The sequence below is a fragment of the Nyctibius grandis genome, chromosome 4, assembly GCF_013368605.1.
Source record: "Nyctibius grandis isolate bNycGra1 chromosome 4, bNycGra1.pri, whole genome shotgun sequence".
NCBI lineage: Eukaryota > Metazoa > Chordata > Aves > Nyctibiiformes > Nyctibiidae > Nyctibius > Nyctibius grandis.
The window spans coordinates 28,138,138-28,153,225 of NC_090661.1; the positions used below are offsets into that span (position 1 = coordinate 28,138,138).

Genomic DNA, 15,088 nt, shown 5'->3' on the forward strand with positions numbered 1-15,088 from the left:
GTCTCCTGATTTTGCAGGGTGAGACTCATGCTTTTTCAGCAGCAGGGGCTGCCTGCACTCCCAGTGGGGCCGGGCGGCATTCTGTGCCGCGTGGATGAGAGCAGCTGGGCAGCCGTGTCTCCAGCAGCTGGGAGGCTCTGGCCACTCGCACACCTCAGCCAGACCATGCCTGACAGTCCCTGGTCCCGGCACTGGTGGCTGGCCTGGAAGCTGAGGCCACAGCACTTGTGTCATGGATGGGAGGAAGGAGTGCGTCAGAGCCCCAATGAATACTCCACGAGCTGTAGTGGCAGCAGAGGGGCGGGTGAGGGCACTGGCTCTCTGGCTGCAGTGCTCCCCTTCAGTTCGAGCTGGGGGTGATAGAAACAGGGCTACAGAAATGAGCTTCCCCCTCACCAGCCCTGCAGCTGACCCTGCCCTTGCTCACACCTATTGCACCCAGTAAGAGGGAGCAGAGCTGGGCACTCGTCCAGCTCCTGCTGCCCATCCCTCCTGCAGGGGTGGGAGTCTTCACTATTTGCTTCCAAGGAAGCAAATTCCCCTGGTGATCAGTTGGCCAGCTCTGCGTATTAGGAACACAAGCGCTCACCAGATTCTTGGGCGAGGGCACCAGGGGTCTGCTTTGGGGAGCAGCTTGCTTCTTTCAGGTGAGCAGCAGCAGATGGGAGGGAGATCCTTCAGGCTTGCTTTGCAAGGGGAAGAGGCAGGGCAAGGGCTGGGGTACCACATGCATAGGGAGTTGCCCTGGATTCGGTGGGAGCTGGGGTCTCTGCCTTTATTAGAGGATTGGGCTTTCCCCATATTCACCAAGTCTGTTCAGCTCTTTCTCAAAAGAAATCTGAAACTGCCATGTTATGCCCAGGGCCTTGTATTCCTCCAAAGAGCCCAAAAGCAGAAGCAGTGGGTCTGAGAGGCTGGTGTGAGGGGCCACCCTCAGGGCAGATGCCCTGGAGACAGCCAGAGGCCTGGAGGGTAATGGGGAGGGCAGCAGAAGCCCAAAGGGCTGCAGGGAGAAGGAGGAAGAGATGTGAGAAATGCGCCTCCCCGCCCTCCCCTTGCTGCGGCGCGGCCTGGCTGTCCCAATACAAACATTCCAGGCTTGCTAACCAAACCCAGCTGCCTCGCTGCTGCCATGGGCCAAAAACCAGTGCCTCACTGAGCAGCGCCCGTCCCACCAGGAGCTGGGGAAGCCTGCCTTTCTCTGCTCGCCCCCCTGCCCCAGCAGTCCCCTGGCTTCCCTTCCTGCCCACCCCATCCTACCCACAGAGGATCAGGTCTAGCCCCTCTTACCTGTTTGCGTTTTCTAAGGTCTCCACTTTTTTCCAGAGTTCATTGTTTTCTGTTGTGTATGTCTCAACCCTGCAGGAATAAAACCCATAGCTGGTTAGTTACAAAGGCCAGACAGATAAAGCGAATGTAGTCCTTGTCTCTCTCGGGGTGTGGAGGCTCAGTGGCCCCATCCATCACCTGCAGATATGGTCCTGGAGCCAGATGTCCCTCGCCCGTCTGGCTGCAGCCAGCCCCAACAGACCAGGGATGAGATTGCAGGGGGACAGTTACGTGTGACAGTTCCTAGTTCAGGCTTTCCCAAGGGCTGGGAGAGCCAGTAGCACCCAGTTACAGGCAGGTCATGTCAGGACAGACCCAAAGTTATGCAGGCATTTCCATCACTTCCAAACCCCCTTAAGGAGCATGGAAAAGGAACAGGAGGACAAATTCAAACCTCTCCCACCCAGGCTGCGAGCCTGCCCTGGCTGCGTGCCTTGCGCACAAAAAGCAGGCAGTTGTGTGCGCATGCTGGGCCAGATCCGACTGCAGCCACTGGAGGGCAGCAGAGAACCTGCAGGCTCCCTCCCACTGCTTCGGAAGGGAAAGTGGTTAGGCTGCGCTTGGGATGAGGGAAGGGAATGTCTCCACGCCTGGAAGAAGGCAGGCCAGGGCCACAGCCTGATCCTGCTGGAGGTTTCCAGCACGGCCCCCGAACCAGGCGTTCCGTGTAAAAACTGGGCTTGCAGCAAAGGTGTCAAACGGAATGGTGAAGGGCCCAAGTGCAGGTTTCGACAAACGAGTTCTTACAGAAAGCCAAGTTGACCAAGACTTGCTCCATTAAAAAATTTCACTGAATGCTGCTTTTGGTTCACATTTAAACCTGGCATTGTTTGAAAGCCATCTGTCACAGCAATGCACTAGTGTAACAAACTGCTGAGTACGTACAGGCACCCCAGCCACGTCTAGGGAAGAGGCCCCAGCACAGAGAGCCCTGGTCCTGCCACTTGTGTGAGGCCAGCCAACTCCCCAGCCCTAGTGTGAAGGATCTGGGTGCCACGGGGGGACACTAGCTGGAGGTGATGTGCTCTGATGCCTGGGCAAACACATGCACGCCGAGGTGCTGCTTATGGAAGCACATGAGAACTTGAAGGTGCCTGGAGTCATCTGTTTTCATTCAGCATTTCTGTGCACTTAGAGAAGATAAACAAATAGCATCAGGGAGAAGAGTTAATTAAGGTTGGGTTTGTGGGTTTTTTTTCCATTTTGCTGATCTCAGGTGGTGTTAATAACAGGAAGGAGATGATATTTAAACAGAAATGTGGGTTTGCACCTGGATCCCAGCATTCTTCTTTGCCTGGGAATGCCATTCATGGGCTGCTAGTACAAAGGGGATCACAGGATCACGCCCTCAGGAGTTATTTTCTACCCTGTCAGCGTCATGTGATGTCACTTTAGGCTTATGCCTGCCACACATGCAGGACCTCAGGGTTGCAAGGAGAAAAACATAGCTCATGCAGGGAACGGTGGAAGGGGAGGGAGTGTGGGGAATAACTCTAGTGCAAGGCTTTTCTTGCTATCAAATGCTTGTGTGTCCACCCTCATGGTCAGTGCCCTCAGAGGGCCTGCAGCTTATGGGACAGACAAAATAGAAGCAACTAATGAGGAAACATGACAATGGGGACACATGACTCTTATCCAAAATCCCACCTTGCTGGCAGCAAAAATGGCCTATATTCTGCAGGGGAACAGCCAAACTAAGCAGTTGGAAACACAAGGTTTCTAGAGCAACCTTTATCCTGCAAGAGGACTTCTAGGAGGGAGGGGAGTAGGGGCAGGATCCCAAACCAAACTTCTGTGCAGCCAGCCTTGCAAGGAATTGTATTCTTTGAGCAATTCAGAGACAAAACCACTAGAAAGAGGGGCTGTACATGGACAGGGGTCCTTTTTAACAGGTAAGACTGAGAAGAAACTTACTTTTTCTCTAGACACTCCACATATTCTTTCTTCTTCCTGCGACTCTCCTGAGCAGAGATCTGTGAGGGGGGCAGCCATCAGAGAGGAGTCAATATCATAAGCCTCTAGCCATTTTTTTGTGGCTCCCTCATCTTGTCTGCTCCCTGCACACACAGCACCCTAAAGATAAATGGGGAAGCTGCCTTCCAGTCTGCCATTCCTACTGGTCTCCAGGCCCAAACTTGGAGGGATGGATGCTGTAGATATGCAGACTTCTTTGGCCTGTAGGCCACAACCATTTGTTGCAGTATGCCTGACCCCCTCGCTGCTGAGAGCGTCTTTAGGGTTGCTTTGAACTCCTCTGACTCACATGGGTACGTGCTGTGGCCATCTGGGCAGATTCTGCCCCAGACCACTTCTGAGTCACTAGGTGACTAATTCAGGGTCTCTCATTTCTCCCATGGGATGCTTTCTAATCACAGTCTAGTCTCACAGACTCTGCCTGGCTAATGAGCTCTGTGCATCACCCATTCTGCACTATGCAATGGGTCTTGTTTCCCTGCCCCCACAGCAAGGCCTGACCAGGCCAGTTTGTCTGATCCATGATGCCTTAGCTTGTGGGTCCCATCCCAGGCCACACACTCCCAGGAGCTGGCCTGGAAGCCACACTCCCCAGATACAGCTGCATGCACAGCGTTCATGCAGAGATGCCCCATGGCACCATTTCTGTGGGTTGGGAGGCTCTTGCCAGTGCACCAAAGGCAAGATCCCACCTCTTCTGAGCTGCACCACAGTTGAGGAGGCGAGGGTGACTATAGCAGTGGTCAGCTGAGGATGCTCTGGAATAATGGGAACTGTATGGTCACAGTTTTTGAGAACAGTCACCTTGTTCTTGATTTTCCTCCTGACTCTCTTCAGTGCTTTCTCTTCTGCTTTAGTGAGGGGCAGCTTGGTAGGAATGGGGTAGCCCTCAGCAATCAAGGTGCGTTTCTCCTCTTCAGTCAAGAGCAGCGGGCCAGAGGTTCCTTGTAACTTCTGAATCACACAGACAGCAGCCATCAGCATCAGCAAGGAGTCCTATCCCAGTGGTCCCCCTTAAAGTCTTGCAGAGCAGCTAGGGGCTCAGTGCAAGTAGGTGCAGGGCAGTGCTCTTTCCTGCTCTCAACCTGACCCTGGGGGCATAGCTCAGCATCTGCCTTCGTCTTTTACTCAGGAGGGCATCTACTCCTTCTTGGTGAGGCTGGCTACACATTTGCACTGCAGGACCCCGCCAAAGAACTTTTGGGTGATGGTTAAAAAACAGTCTGGTTATGGGAGTTCTCAGTTATTCCTTTCTCTTCCATTAACCTCCTCAGAAAGTCCTCCAGTGCATAGGCCACTTCCCAAAGTACAGGGTGAAAGACAGCCCTTGCTAAAACAAGATAGCTGCTGGCAGGCACCGTGCAAGACTCATTGCGTCTCTCCTCACTCCTGTGAGCACTATCCTGTCCCCAGGCCCCTGTGCTAGGACATCACATTGCCTTGCCAGAGCATTTTGGAGACCTTAACAAGGAAAGGATTCCCCACATGTGCCTCAGAAAACCCTTCTAAACACCAAGAAGCCCTGTGTCCCAGTGACGCCCTGCTGCCTCCTTACATGTGGTGCTGTGAGGAGAGGTGAGGAGGAGATGGCAGTAGAAGAGCGAGCAGCAGGTCGGGCTGGGCTGGAGGGAGGCAGGGACCTTGGGCTCTGGGATCCATCACTGTCACTGCCATGGCTGCTGGGTGGAGTTGGAGGCATCTGCACCAGGTCATCTACTGAGAAATAAGGAGATCAAGTCAATAGCTCTCATGTCAGTCTGTTAGTACAGGCATAGGACCCCGAGTAGCAACAGGAAAAGGCACTGCCATAACACAGGACTGAAAGGAGAGAGTGATGAATCTCACAAGATGGGGTGGGTCTGAGAACAAGGCTGGACTGAGCACTGCCCAAGACAGAGATGAGGCTGACCTCAAATGTGCTAAACGAGGAACTGCAGGAGTCAGAGAGCTGGCAGGGGCTTTGCCAAGACACTGAAGGTATTTACAAAGTGATAAGGTACGCTGGTGTCATCCAAAATGGAGTACAAAGCCCGTGATGTTTTGCTCCATAGCCTGTTCACAAGTATGGGAAGCTGTGTATGAGAAGAGGTCTTCCAAAAGCACCGCAGGGCTCACATGCTTGCCAGCACGCTTGATCCAAAGGGGGTCTGGTCACTCGGTTGCCAAGAACTTGAAAACTGTCCCCACTTTGTACTAGCAAGCCCTGGAGGCCTTTATAGAGGTGGGAATATGCCTAAGGAAAGTCTCTCTGCAGCAGTGGGAGTTCCTATAGTGCTTTCATTTGTGTATCGGCAGATTTTCAGATGCTTGGGTTTCTTTCAAATTAAACTGGATCCTGAATTTCCTGAGTTTCAGATCGTTGTTTTTGGATAACATTGCAGTCCCTGAGGATTTTAAAGGCACTCTTGCATATTTCCAGCTCTGAGGTAGCCTGTTTTGCCTGGGAGTCCCTGTCTGAACAATTCTGTGTGTGGCTGCTGGTCCAGACACTGAGTTGGAACAGTGCAGTGCTCACTCCTCTATTGGTCTGTGCCCCAGTATTACCTTGTATACATGGCTCTGCTCTCAGGTGTTGTCTTTCCTCCCTGTATAGTAATGATCTATATCTGAGTAATTGAGAGGGATGTAAGTCGGCCAGCAAATCCTATCTTCTTACCTGCAGGTACATTTAGAAACTGGTTCACCTCTTTGGGTTCAGCTTTGATCACAGGTGCTGGAGTCATTTCTATGGGAGTCTGTGGAAGAGAAGCACAAAGAGCTCTTGGGCACTGCCACCTCCCCTGCCCAGAGGGCTCCTACCAGTTCAGTTCAAAGCTGCTGCTCCTCTGCTCTCTGTACTGCCCCATCTCACAGCTCTGCCCCAAAGCAGACACATAACAGAAACCAGGAGTCCAAACATAAGTCCCCTGAAGTCTGTGTCTCTGGGCACACAGAGTGCAAACACATGTCTGCAGAGCAAGAGGCAGTGGCAGATGGGTAAGTTGCCAAGCCGTGCACTGAATACCTCCAATAGGGAGATGACTTTTACCCTTGGCAATTCTTCCCTTGCTAGACCCAGACAGAGCAATTTAAACCAACCTATGCATTACCACGGGAAGTCCCTCTTTGATCTGCCTTCATTAGAAATGGGAGTATAGAGGATGTACAGAAACAGAATAAACCCCCTGTCCTGCTCACATGATTTGCACCAGGGCTGCTGGGCAGCTGTTTCCAATTGGAGGCGACTGAGAGTTAAACAAAAAGTAGATTTATTCCCACCTGGGCTATGCTGCCCCTCAGCTCCCTGGCTCGCCAGCCCCTCAGCCCACCATAGGCTGGGGGAGTTTTTACACTAAACAGACATATTGCAAACTCCTCCAGACTGTAAACACAGCTGAGAGAGCACCAGCACACACAGCAGAGCTTCGAGGGCACAGCAAGTTCAAGCTGTGTAAATAATGGAGGAAGTTTGTGCACAGTTTTGTCTGGAAGTACCCATTTGTTTTGAATGGTTGTTTAAATGGGAAGATGCTCAGCATGAGTGAAAAAAGGAAGTGAATGCCAGAGATGCTCTACTGTTATCTACTGAGCTGCTACAAGATAACCAAGGTCTGTGTGAGACTGGTCAGACCTTCCCATCCAACACGGCTGGACTCAAGGCCAGCTGAACTGAGCCGCCAACTTACACCCACGTACCAGTGGCATAAGTGAGCCTCCTTCAGACAAGCAGACTTCTTAAGAACTTAGATATGACCAAAACACTTGGCCCCCTGTTTCTTAGGAATAATAATTCCTGCTACTTCATAGGAAAAAGCAAGCAGAACCTGGAGTAGGACCTCCATTTCCAGTGAGCAGCTGAGAAAAGTGAGAGGCCATATGATAAGCCCAAGGCGATGAAAAAGACAGTGGCAGAGCAGGGTTCTATACTCAGGCATAGTGGGGTCACTGGCATCACATTAATTGACACTTCTCCAAAAAATAAAAATAAGCCAAGAGTGGCTACAGAAATACTGGCAGTTTGGAGGGGACAGGCCTGCAGCACATGCAAGCTTAAAAGCTTTTGGCTTTTGTGCCAAGGAAACACACTTGTATTTAACCAAGATTGCAAAGCCTCCTGTGCTGGAGAAAACCCTCCTTCCTTGGTTTTCTCTGGAAGGATAAGCTGTCTTGTAGCTTCACTGCAGGAATCAAGAACACAGTTCTAGCTAGCAGCAGGTGTGCTGCTCCTCCGACTGCCGTTTCAAGAGGAGAACGACAAATAATGCAGTATCACCTTCTCCTGTCTGTCCAGCGGCTAAATCACCTAGCAGGACCCTGCAGTCACATGGCTGGGTCCACATCACCAGGGGGGCCGCTGTGTGAGAGCCCACGTTCCCAATGGATCTTAGATGGGCTCACCTCCTCGGGGACGGGCAGTCTCTGCAGAGGGTTGAGGTTCAGCACTGGTATGGAGCTGGCAGCTAGCTGGGACTCAGGCGGGTCTAGAGCCAGGTTCTGTTCCTGTTTCACCATGATGGAGCAGAGCTTGGGCCCCAGCGACCACACTCCATTCTCCAGCTCTGAAACATGCACAACGTGAGAGTCAAACTCCAGCAAGAACAGGACAATACAAAAAAAAAAAGAAGCCATGCAGACAGCTTCCCCCTGTCTGGGGAGGCTGCCTTTCCAAGTTTAGCACTGTCACCACACAAGCATGTGCAGGCCCACAACACAGTACAAAAGGGAACGAACCCCCAGTGTATGGGGAGCAGACATGACAGAGCTAGAGGGATTTGTGTCTCTGCTCTGCTCTCACTGTGCAGCCCGAGCGCTGGAGGACAGCTGCACGTTTCTTCCTCCAGTGATGTCTTGGTCTCATCTTCAGGAGCTCATTTATATTTAGAGTTCAGTGCGAGGAAGATGCTGGGCTGTTGCTCCTTAGGCAGCATGGCTAGCATCACAGAGCTCCCACGTGTGTTACCAAGAGTAGCACCATCTCTGTGCCAGAGAGCTGGCGAGAGGGCAAGCACGATGACAGTGAAAGGCTGATGGGGGGCTGTACATGCTGCTGTGGCCTCCTGCCAATGTGCCAAGTACCAGAGTTTTGTTGCATGACAGGAGAGGAGGAAGGACCGTTTCTGTGGAAGGAAGTCCAATGTGGCACCTGCTCGTGAGGCTGCTCCCACAGCTGCTCCCCTCAGTCTCACCTTTGAGGCTTCCTCTTCCACCCCGCACCGCTCAGGGGGACTGCTGCCTACAGCCATGCCCCACTGCCATTGCTGGCAGGGACTGAAGCAGGAGTGAGGGAAAGGAAGTGTCTGAAGAGAACTGAATGGAGCTGTGTGGGCATGCTCCCCTCGCGCCCCGCCTGCTCTGTCCCATGCACGTGTGTGGCGTGAGCCTGGCTTGTCACTGGAAGCAGAGATCCCGGGAGCTGGGATTCCAGCAGTGGTGGATAGGCTGCTGCTCAGATGGGGAAAAAAACTTGCCAGGCAGGAGAGCTGCCTGGGCTCTGCTCTGAAGTTTTGGTCCCCTCATTGCTCTTCAAACACTTCAGCCTGCCAAAAAGCTACTCCTAGCTGGCCTGGAGCCTGCATCCTCCTCCCTTATCTTCATCTCTCCCCCTTTTTATCTGACAACCAGAAACGCATTTGTCCTGACACAGGATGGACTATTGCTAAGTGTGTAACCAGACAGTGCCCCAGTTGGCTCAACATGAGGCCACAGGCAGGCTCACTCCTGGAACCCTCTGCGCTGCTCTCTGCATAAGGCACTCTCAGACCCAGGGGTGTTGCCTAGCTGTCTGCTGCCCAAAGCAGCTCTGCAGTGCAGGTCTCAGTCTAGAAGATGTCCTGGCAAGAGGAGAGGGGGAGAAAGGTCCTTCTCAGCTCCAGAAAAGCCTTCACAAAGAAGAGTACAAGCAAGCAGCTCTTCATGTGGGAGCTGCCATCTGAACTAAACTTAAAGGTATCTGAACTAAACTTAAAGGTATCTTAACATCATCTTTGCCCAACTCAGGCTCTGTTGCCTTCAGGAGAGGACAGAGCATAATCCTGCCTCTGGCTTTTGCGTGGACACAGTGATGTTAAAGATTGGGCAAGAATTGTATCAGTTAACACAGTGTTGCCCTTGTCAGTGGAATATATTGTCTTCGTGTCTTTGGTCTAGCACCTCTTATTTTGCTGCCTAGCTAGGTCTCTCTAGCAAAGGCTCCTTCCTTCCAGCTCTCTGTGTGACTGGACATCTTTAAGCACAGACCTGAGTTCCTGTGGCTGCTCCGTGTGCCTATCATCAAATCTGTGCTGCTCTCAGTACTGCTGGATGGCTTCCTAGAGCTTCCCACAATGCAGCGGGGCCAACGTCCTCAGGCAGCGTCTCAGCCAGGGGTGCACTGCACAACCGTGACGAAGGAGAGGCTACTGAGCAGGCACAGACTGCATTGCCTTCTCTCTGTCCTGCTAAGGACACCAAACCTGCAGCTGGTAGTGAAGTCCCAGCTACCCCTGATATGCAGACAAGCCCTTTCTGATGGAAAGAAGCAAGGTGTTACACAGCCACAAGCCAGAAAACCTGAATTCTTCTGCCTGATCACAGCCTGTCACAGAGACGAGGGACCTTGAGAGGTCTACCAGTCTATCCCAGTGCTCTAGGCAAGTTCAACTAAACCTGTGTCAATCCTGACAGATGTTTTTCTGACTTGAATGTACCCCTCTGAAAAGTGATGAAGAGTCCACAGCTTCCCCCATTAAATCTCTTCTACAGTTTCACTATGCCCACTATGGGAAGGTTTTGCCTACTGGCAAATCTGAAGTTCCCTTACTGTGATTTTAAGCCTCATCTTCCTCATCCTTCCTTTCTGTTGCAAAGCTCTGCATTTCTCTTTTTCTCAGAGGGGTGGGGCATCCTCTGCCTGGGAGGGCTGCTGCTGAAGCAAGTTACCAGACCAGAGCAAGCAGACCAGCAAGGGCTCTCCCTGTTCAGACTGGACTCAGCAAGAGAGCAGCCCCCAGTGATGTCAGTCCAGACAGCCCAAGGAGCAGACACCCAAATAAGTACGTGCTGTCCTCCCATTTCCTGTCTACGTTCTGACCCTGCTCTCTTTCCCACCCTCAGACATTTATCTGGGGAGCAATTGGGTTGCAGAATCTGAGACACAAAAGCCATCAGAGGGTCAATGAGAGACTGAGGAGAAGGCGTTTTGTGTGGACACATCTATGTTCTGCTGCCTGAGAGGATGTTTCAGAGGTATGGCCAGTCTGTAACAACTGCAGATTTCACTCTATGTTGCTGGGTGAGGCATGCCAGGAAGCTCATCCTCTGCTCTAGATACGCTGTACACAATGGGAAGAAGCTTGGCTGAGAGATATCCATAGCTGCCCTGGCTTGAGGAGGTGAGGCAAAGAGCAGTGAGGAAGCAGGAGCTGTACAGGAGTGCGGGCACTAGCCCAAGGCTGGTCCAGCACCCGCTGTTTTGCACAATCCTGGCTTCCCCTGCTCCTGGCATCAAATCACACTCTGCAGAACTGACGGCTGGTACTGAGAACCGAAGCGGCCAGTCCATATGCGCAAACCATCTGGAAAGCAGACTCCACTGATAAGCGGGGCCACAATGCACCCAGCAGCTTGCCCTAGCTGACCCATGTTAGTGGGAACCATGTGGGAAAGGGCAGGATTTGGAAGTGTTTTGGAGTTCTGCAGAAAAGCTGGGAGAAAGCTGATAAATAGCAAGCCTCAGCCAGCTCCAAGCCTAGACAGAGCCCGGGCATTCCTGAGGAGCTCTGCAGATCAAGCAGAGCTTGCTTAATGTTAAAGAAAAGCCATTCCCCGGTAATTAATTTGAAGTGAATGTCTAAAAGGACTGAGATTGGATGGATCTGTGCCAAAAGGACTGCACAGTGTTACAAATACTGGACCTGACTCAGGGCTACACTAGAAAATGACTCACATCCAATTACGAGCCAAGATAGCCCTGGAAAGATGGGTTGAATTATCCCACTGCAGGACTGGGTACATTGATACCCCTATATATGCCACATTAATGCGAGGCCTTACTCCCTATATAGAGCCGATCTTGCACTCTCAGAGAGCAAGTGTCAGGCCCATCTCAAGCTCTCCTGGGTTATGCACTGTACACCCTGTGCTGGCCTCTGCCCAAGCATCAGTGTCAATACTCCATTCAGGAGAATCATGGTATTGCCTTGGAGACACTGCAGCTGAAGCAGGGGCACATCCAGCTGCAGAGCAGAGGAGAAGAAGTGGTGACAAGTGTCTCAGAGAGGAGTCCCCAGGGTAGCTTCATGCAGGCAGACTTCATTTCACTGCTTTCTACAAACTCATGCTTTTTGCTTCTCTCATTCACAAGCCTCATCTCCTCCTGTTCATTTGCAGGGGCAAAATAAAGATGTGTCTATGCACTCACACTGGTTTGTTTTTTGTTAGTCACCCAATTGCCTGTTTGAGCTGAATGCCCTCCAAGACTGTACTGGGGTTAAAGCTAAGGAAAAAGAAATGTAAATAGAAAGCTTTTCTGATGCGAAGGCAGAGCTTGCTTGGCCTGCCACGAGGCTCTCTCCCAGTGCCTCTCTGAGTGGCCCCTAAGGAACGTGGCACTGATGGCTGTGCCCTTTGCAGGGACCAAAGAGGCAGTGGAGGCCAGCTCCTCTCCCCCTGCCTTGGTGTTTGTGCCAGGGAGCTGGGATCATTCCTGGCCATGAGAGGGAAGCCTCTGTCCCAGGTCTCACTCTTGCTCAAAGGAATGGCTTTTTTTCTGTGTATACTAAGCCTGTGCCAATGCTTTTTCAGGCAGCCTGGTGTCCATCAGCTGTTGGGACACCCACACAGTCCCACAAATTACAGGACTCTCTGCAAGGATGGCTCTAAAAATATCCAGCCACCATAAATTATCCTGAAATGAATTGTTTTAAAAATAGGTTTTGAAATGACTGTTCCTCTCTGTCTCCTGCTAAAAGATCTGCTGGTAAAGAAGCCACTTAGCTTTCCACATGTACCAGCACTGGTTGCAGCCAGAGACTCATGCTTCCTATATTCAAGCCAAAACCCTGCTGCCTGATGCCAAAACAGACCTGGATCTAGGGCATCCACACCCAGGTTTGCAGGGTCCTAAAAAGACATTGCCTACTGCTTGCCAGAAGCTGGCAAGACACTGAACCACAACCAATTATCATCCTCGTAAATAACAGTTAACCTGGCAAAGGATCAATGTGACTGTCAGAGCACAAACTGAAGGAAAAAATGTGGGCTCTATTTGACAACGGCAGATCAAATTCTTCCCTGGATTAGCCATGCGCAAGCCCAATGAACAGCCAGTTTGTCCTTTTATATATGAAAGCCAGCCAGAGCCTCTGCTAACAGATGTGCCCGAAGCTGTGCAGTGTGCATGTCTCATGCTCACCGTTCGCATTATCTTCGGTCTTGACAGGCACGAGGGGGCTCTGGGGAGCAGAGTCTCCACTGAGGGAGTAGCTGTGCTCTGCCTGGATGCCTGGAGTGGGTGGATCCAGGTCCATGTCCAGCAGTGGGTTCTTCTCAGCCAGTACTGGGTCATCGAAGAAACTGCTGAAGAGGTCATTGGAGAAATCCTCCATGTTGTCGGAGAAGTGATCCAGGTTCTCTGAGAAATGCTGAGGAAAGACAAAGGGAGAGAGAGCATTAGTGTCAGCTCCAAGAGGGAGCTGAGAGTCTTCCCCTGCTCTGAGAGCCAAACCTCAGCAACAGCCCTTTTTGGATGGGAAAAAGCAGTTCCTATCCCTTGACTGCATCAGTTTGACAAAAACATCTTGAATTAAGATAGAAAAGGCTGTGGTGCTGTACATCTTCTCTGCCTGTTTATCTACGCCACAAACACTCATGAAACTCCTCTACATTCTCACTTCTCCCCCTTCCTCCATGGGTACCTATCTTTGGCTTCCTAGCATCATCTCACTGTGACAACGAGCTGAATAGAGCACAAGGCAAGATCCCTGTGATGACAAAATGCAAGTGTGGCAGAAAATCACGGTCTTCAGCATCTGTCCTTGGTGACAGACACTTTCTCATGTTCTCTGCCAGCAGCTATAGGCACTCTGATGCCCCAGAGAACATCAACCCAGCTGCTGATTTCTATCAGAGAAAAGATCAGTTGGATCAACATAACAGGAAGGCCCCCTGTTGTATTTAATTTCCTCTGGGATTTCTCAGCCCCTCTGTGGACCATATGAGGCTGTCCTCCAGCCAGATAATGCCTGTGAAATTCTGCTCCCCGATGAAGTTTAAACACTACAGATGGGCTGCTAACAACAAACAATCATTCCACTAATCATTCCAGTAACAGTCAGTAAATCTGGCCAGTGCTGCTGCAGAGCTGGGCTCCTGATGCTACAGGGAACCTGTTTCCTTTGAGGCATATCCTCTTATTCAGAAGTCAAATCACTAACTTTTCCATTTGCTACAACAAAGCATTGGTTGGGCAGGGAGAAAAATGATGGTAGCCAAACACCAGCTGAAAAATTATCCAATTTGTTGGCAGATTGAGCCTTCTGGCTCAGGGAAAGGAAAGAAAAGACAGATACATTCAAGTGACTATATTACACAGACGGAACTGTGTAACTTAAATGAACTGGAGAGAGCTCAGGAGTCAGACTGGGTCCCCCCCTGCCTGGAAAAGCATCTGGGTGGGTAGAAAGGCATTGAAAGCAGCATATTGAAGTACTAAGACCAACAGGGTATGGATGAGAGAGAGTAGAAGAGAGCACGCAGGTCCTAGAGACGAGACATGAATGCAAATGAATTCCAGTGTGAGAGCTGAGCTCAGGGAAGAGCCTGGCTCCTAGAAGAGCATGGGGTGCATGAGTCCTTTCTTTCCCCAGCTCTAGGACTGAGGGAGGAGTTGCCCAGAGGACCCCGGATGCTGGCCCTGCACGTTCCTGTTCCTACAGGAAGGTATATTTGTTTTCTCTGAGCACAATATCATTTTGTCAACATTACGCTGGCTGTCAGAGGGTTGGGGTGAGGCTGGGGAGCGAAGCAGGCTCCAGCTGAACAGACCCACACTTCCCGCCTAGTTGGGGAGGGAGACGGTGAGCTGCAGCAATCATCTCCAACATGCCAGTGCCCTTCACCCTCCAACATCAACCCTTGTCTGCTCAATTTAAAAACTCAGATGCCCACAGAGCATGCTGGAAGTGGAGGGGAGTCCCTGCTGCCTACATTCAGCCTGACACAAAGTTTCTCTCCCTTCACTTCCTTCCCACTTGTCCTGTCCTCCTACTGCCTGGAGTGACAGCCTGACACACCACCATCCCAGGCTCCCCTGGGAGGGCAGACACTGCCATGCAGGTAAGGCAGAGAAGGCACGCTCATGATAAATCCCAGTGTTGAGGCCTTCCCTGGGATGTCTGGGCTGAAGTTTTCTCCACTTGTTCCCATATCAGAAGCCAAGGTGGACGGGTAGCTTTGTAAAATCTACCCAGCCATTTCCAAGTTGCCTAGAAGCATTTCTGCCTTGAATCAAGCAACAGAAAACACCTCCCGTCTGTGCTGAGCATAACTGTTCTTCAGAGGAGCTGAGTCAGCAGATGGAGCTGGGTTAGATATTTATCTAAAACGCACTGGAAAACCAGGTTTTGTCCTATCCTACGGCACGGAGGAGTAAAGAGTTTGGAGTCCTGAGCATTAACCCCAGAGAGTGCCTACACACCTAACAGCTGTTCTTTGTCTTGCTTTCTCTAAACAACACAAGCAAACACAGGATATGAACACAATAGCCTTACGGTAAGGGTGAGAACGTAACCACAGAAAAGTGAAGAGATTCAGAGTTCTGGCTGCCAGA

The 15,088-nt window shown here is 51.3% G+C and overlaps 1 protein-coding gene across 2 annotated transcripts in view; it reads right to left on the reverse strand.

Moving 5' to 3' along the window:
* The window catches only part of CREB3L1 (cAMP responsive element binding protein 3 like 1), a 45,881-nt gene that overhangs the window by 8,864 nt on the left and 21,929 nt on the right, over positions 1-15,088 (reverse strand). The window contains exons 2-8 of one of the 2 annotated variants that reach the window (XM_068398452.1): positions 12,674-12,902; positions 7,681-7,841; positions 5,960-6,038; positions 4,859-5,016; positions 4,108-4,257; positions 3,244-3,302; positions 1,291-1,359 (exon numbers count right to left, since the gene is read on the reverse strand). In XM_068398452.1, the coding sequence (XP_068254553.1) occupies positions 1,291-1,359; positions 3,244-3,302; positions 4,108-4,257; positions 4,859-5,016; positions 5,960-6,038; positions 7,681-7,841; positions 12,674-12,902 (905 nt within the window). Of the gene's footprint in view, positions 1-1,290; positions 1,360-3,243; positions 3,303-4,107; positions 4,258-4,858; positions 5,020-5,959; positions 6,039-7,680; positions 7,842-12,673; positions 12,903-15,088 lie in introns of both variants that reach the window. The other variant, XM_068398451.1, reaches the window with a different exon arrangement.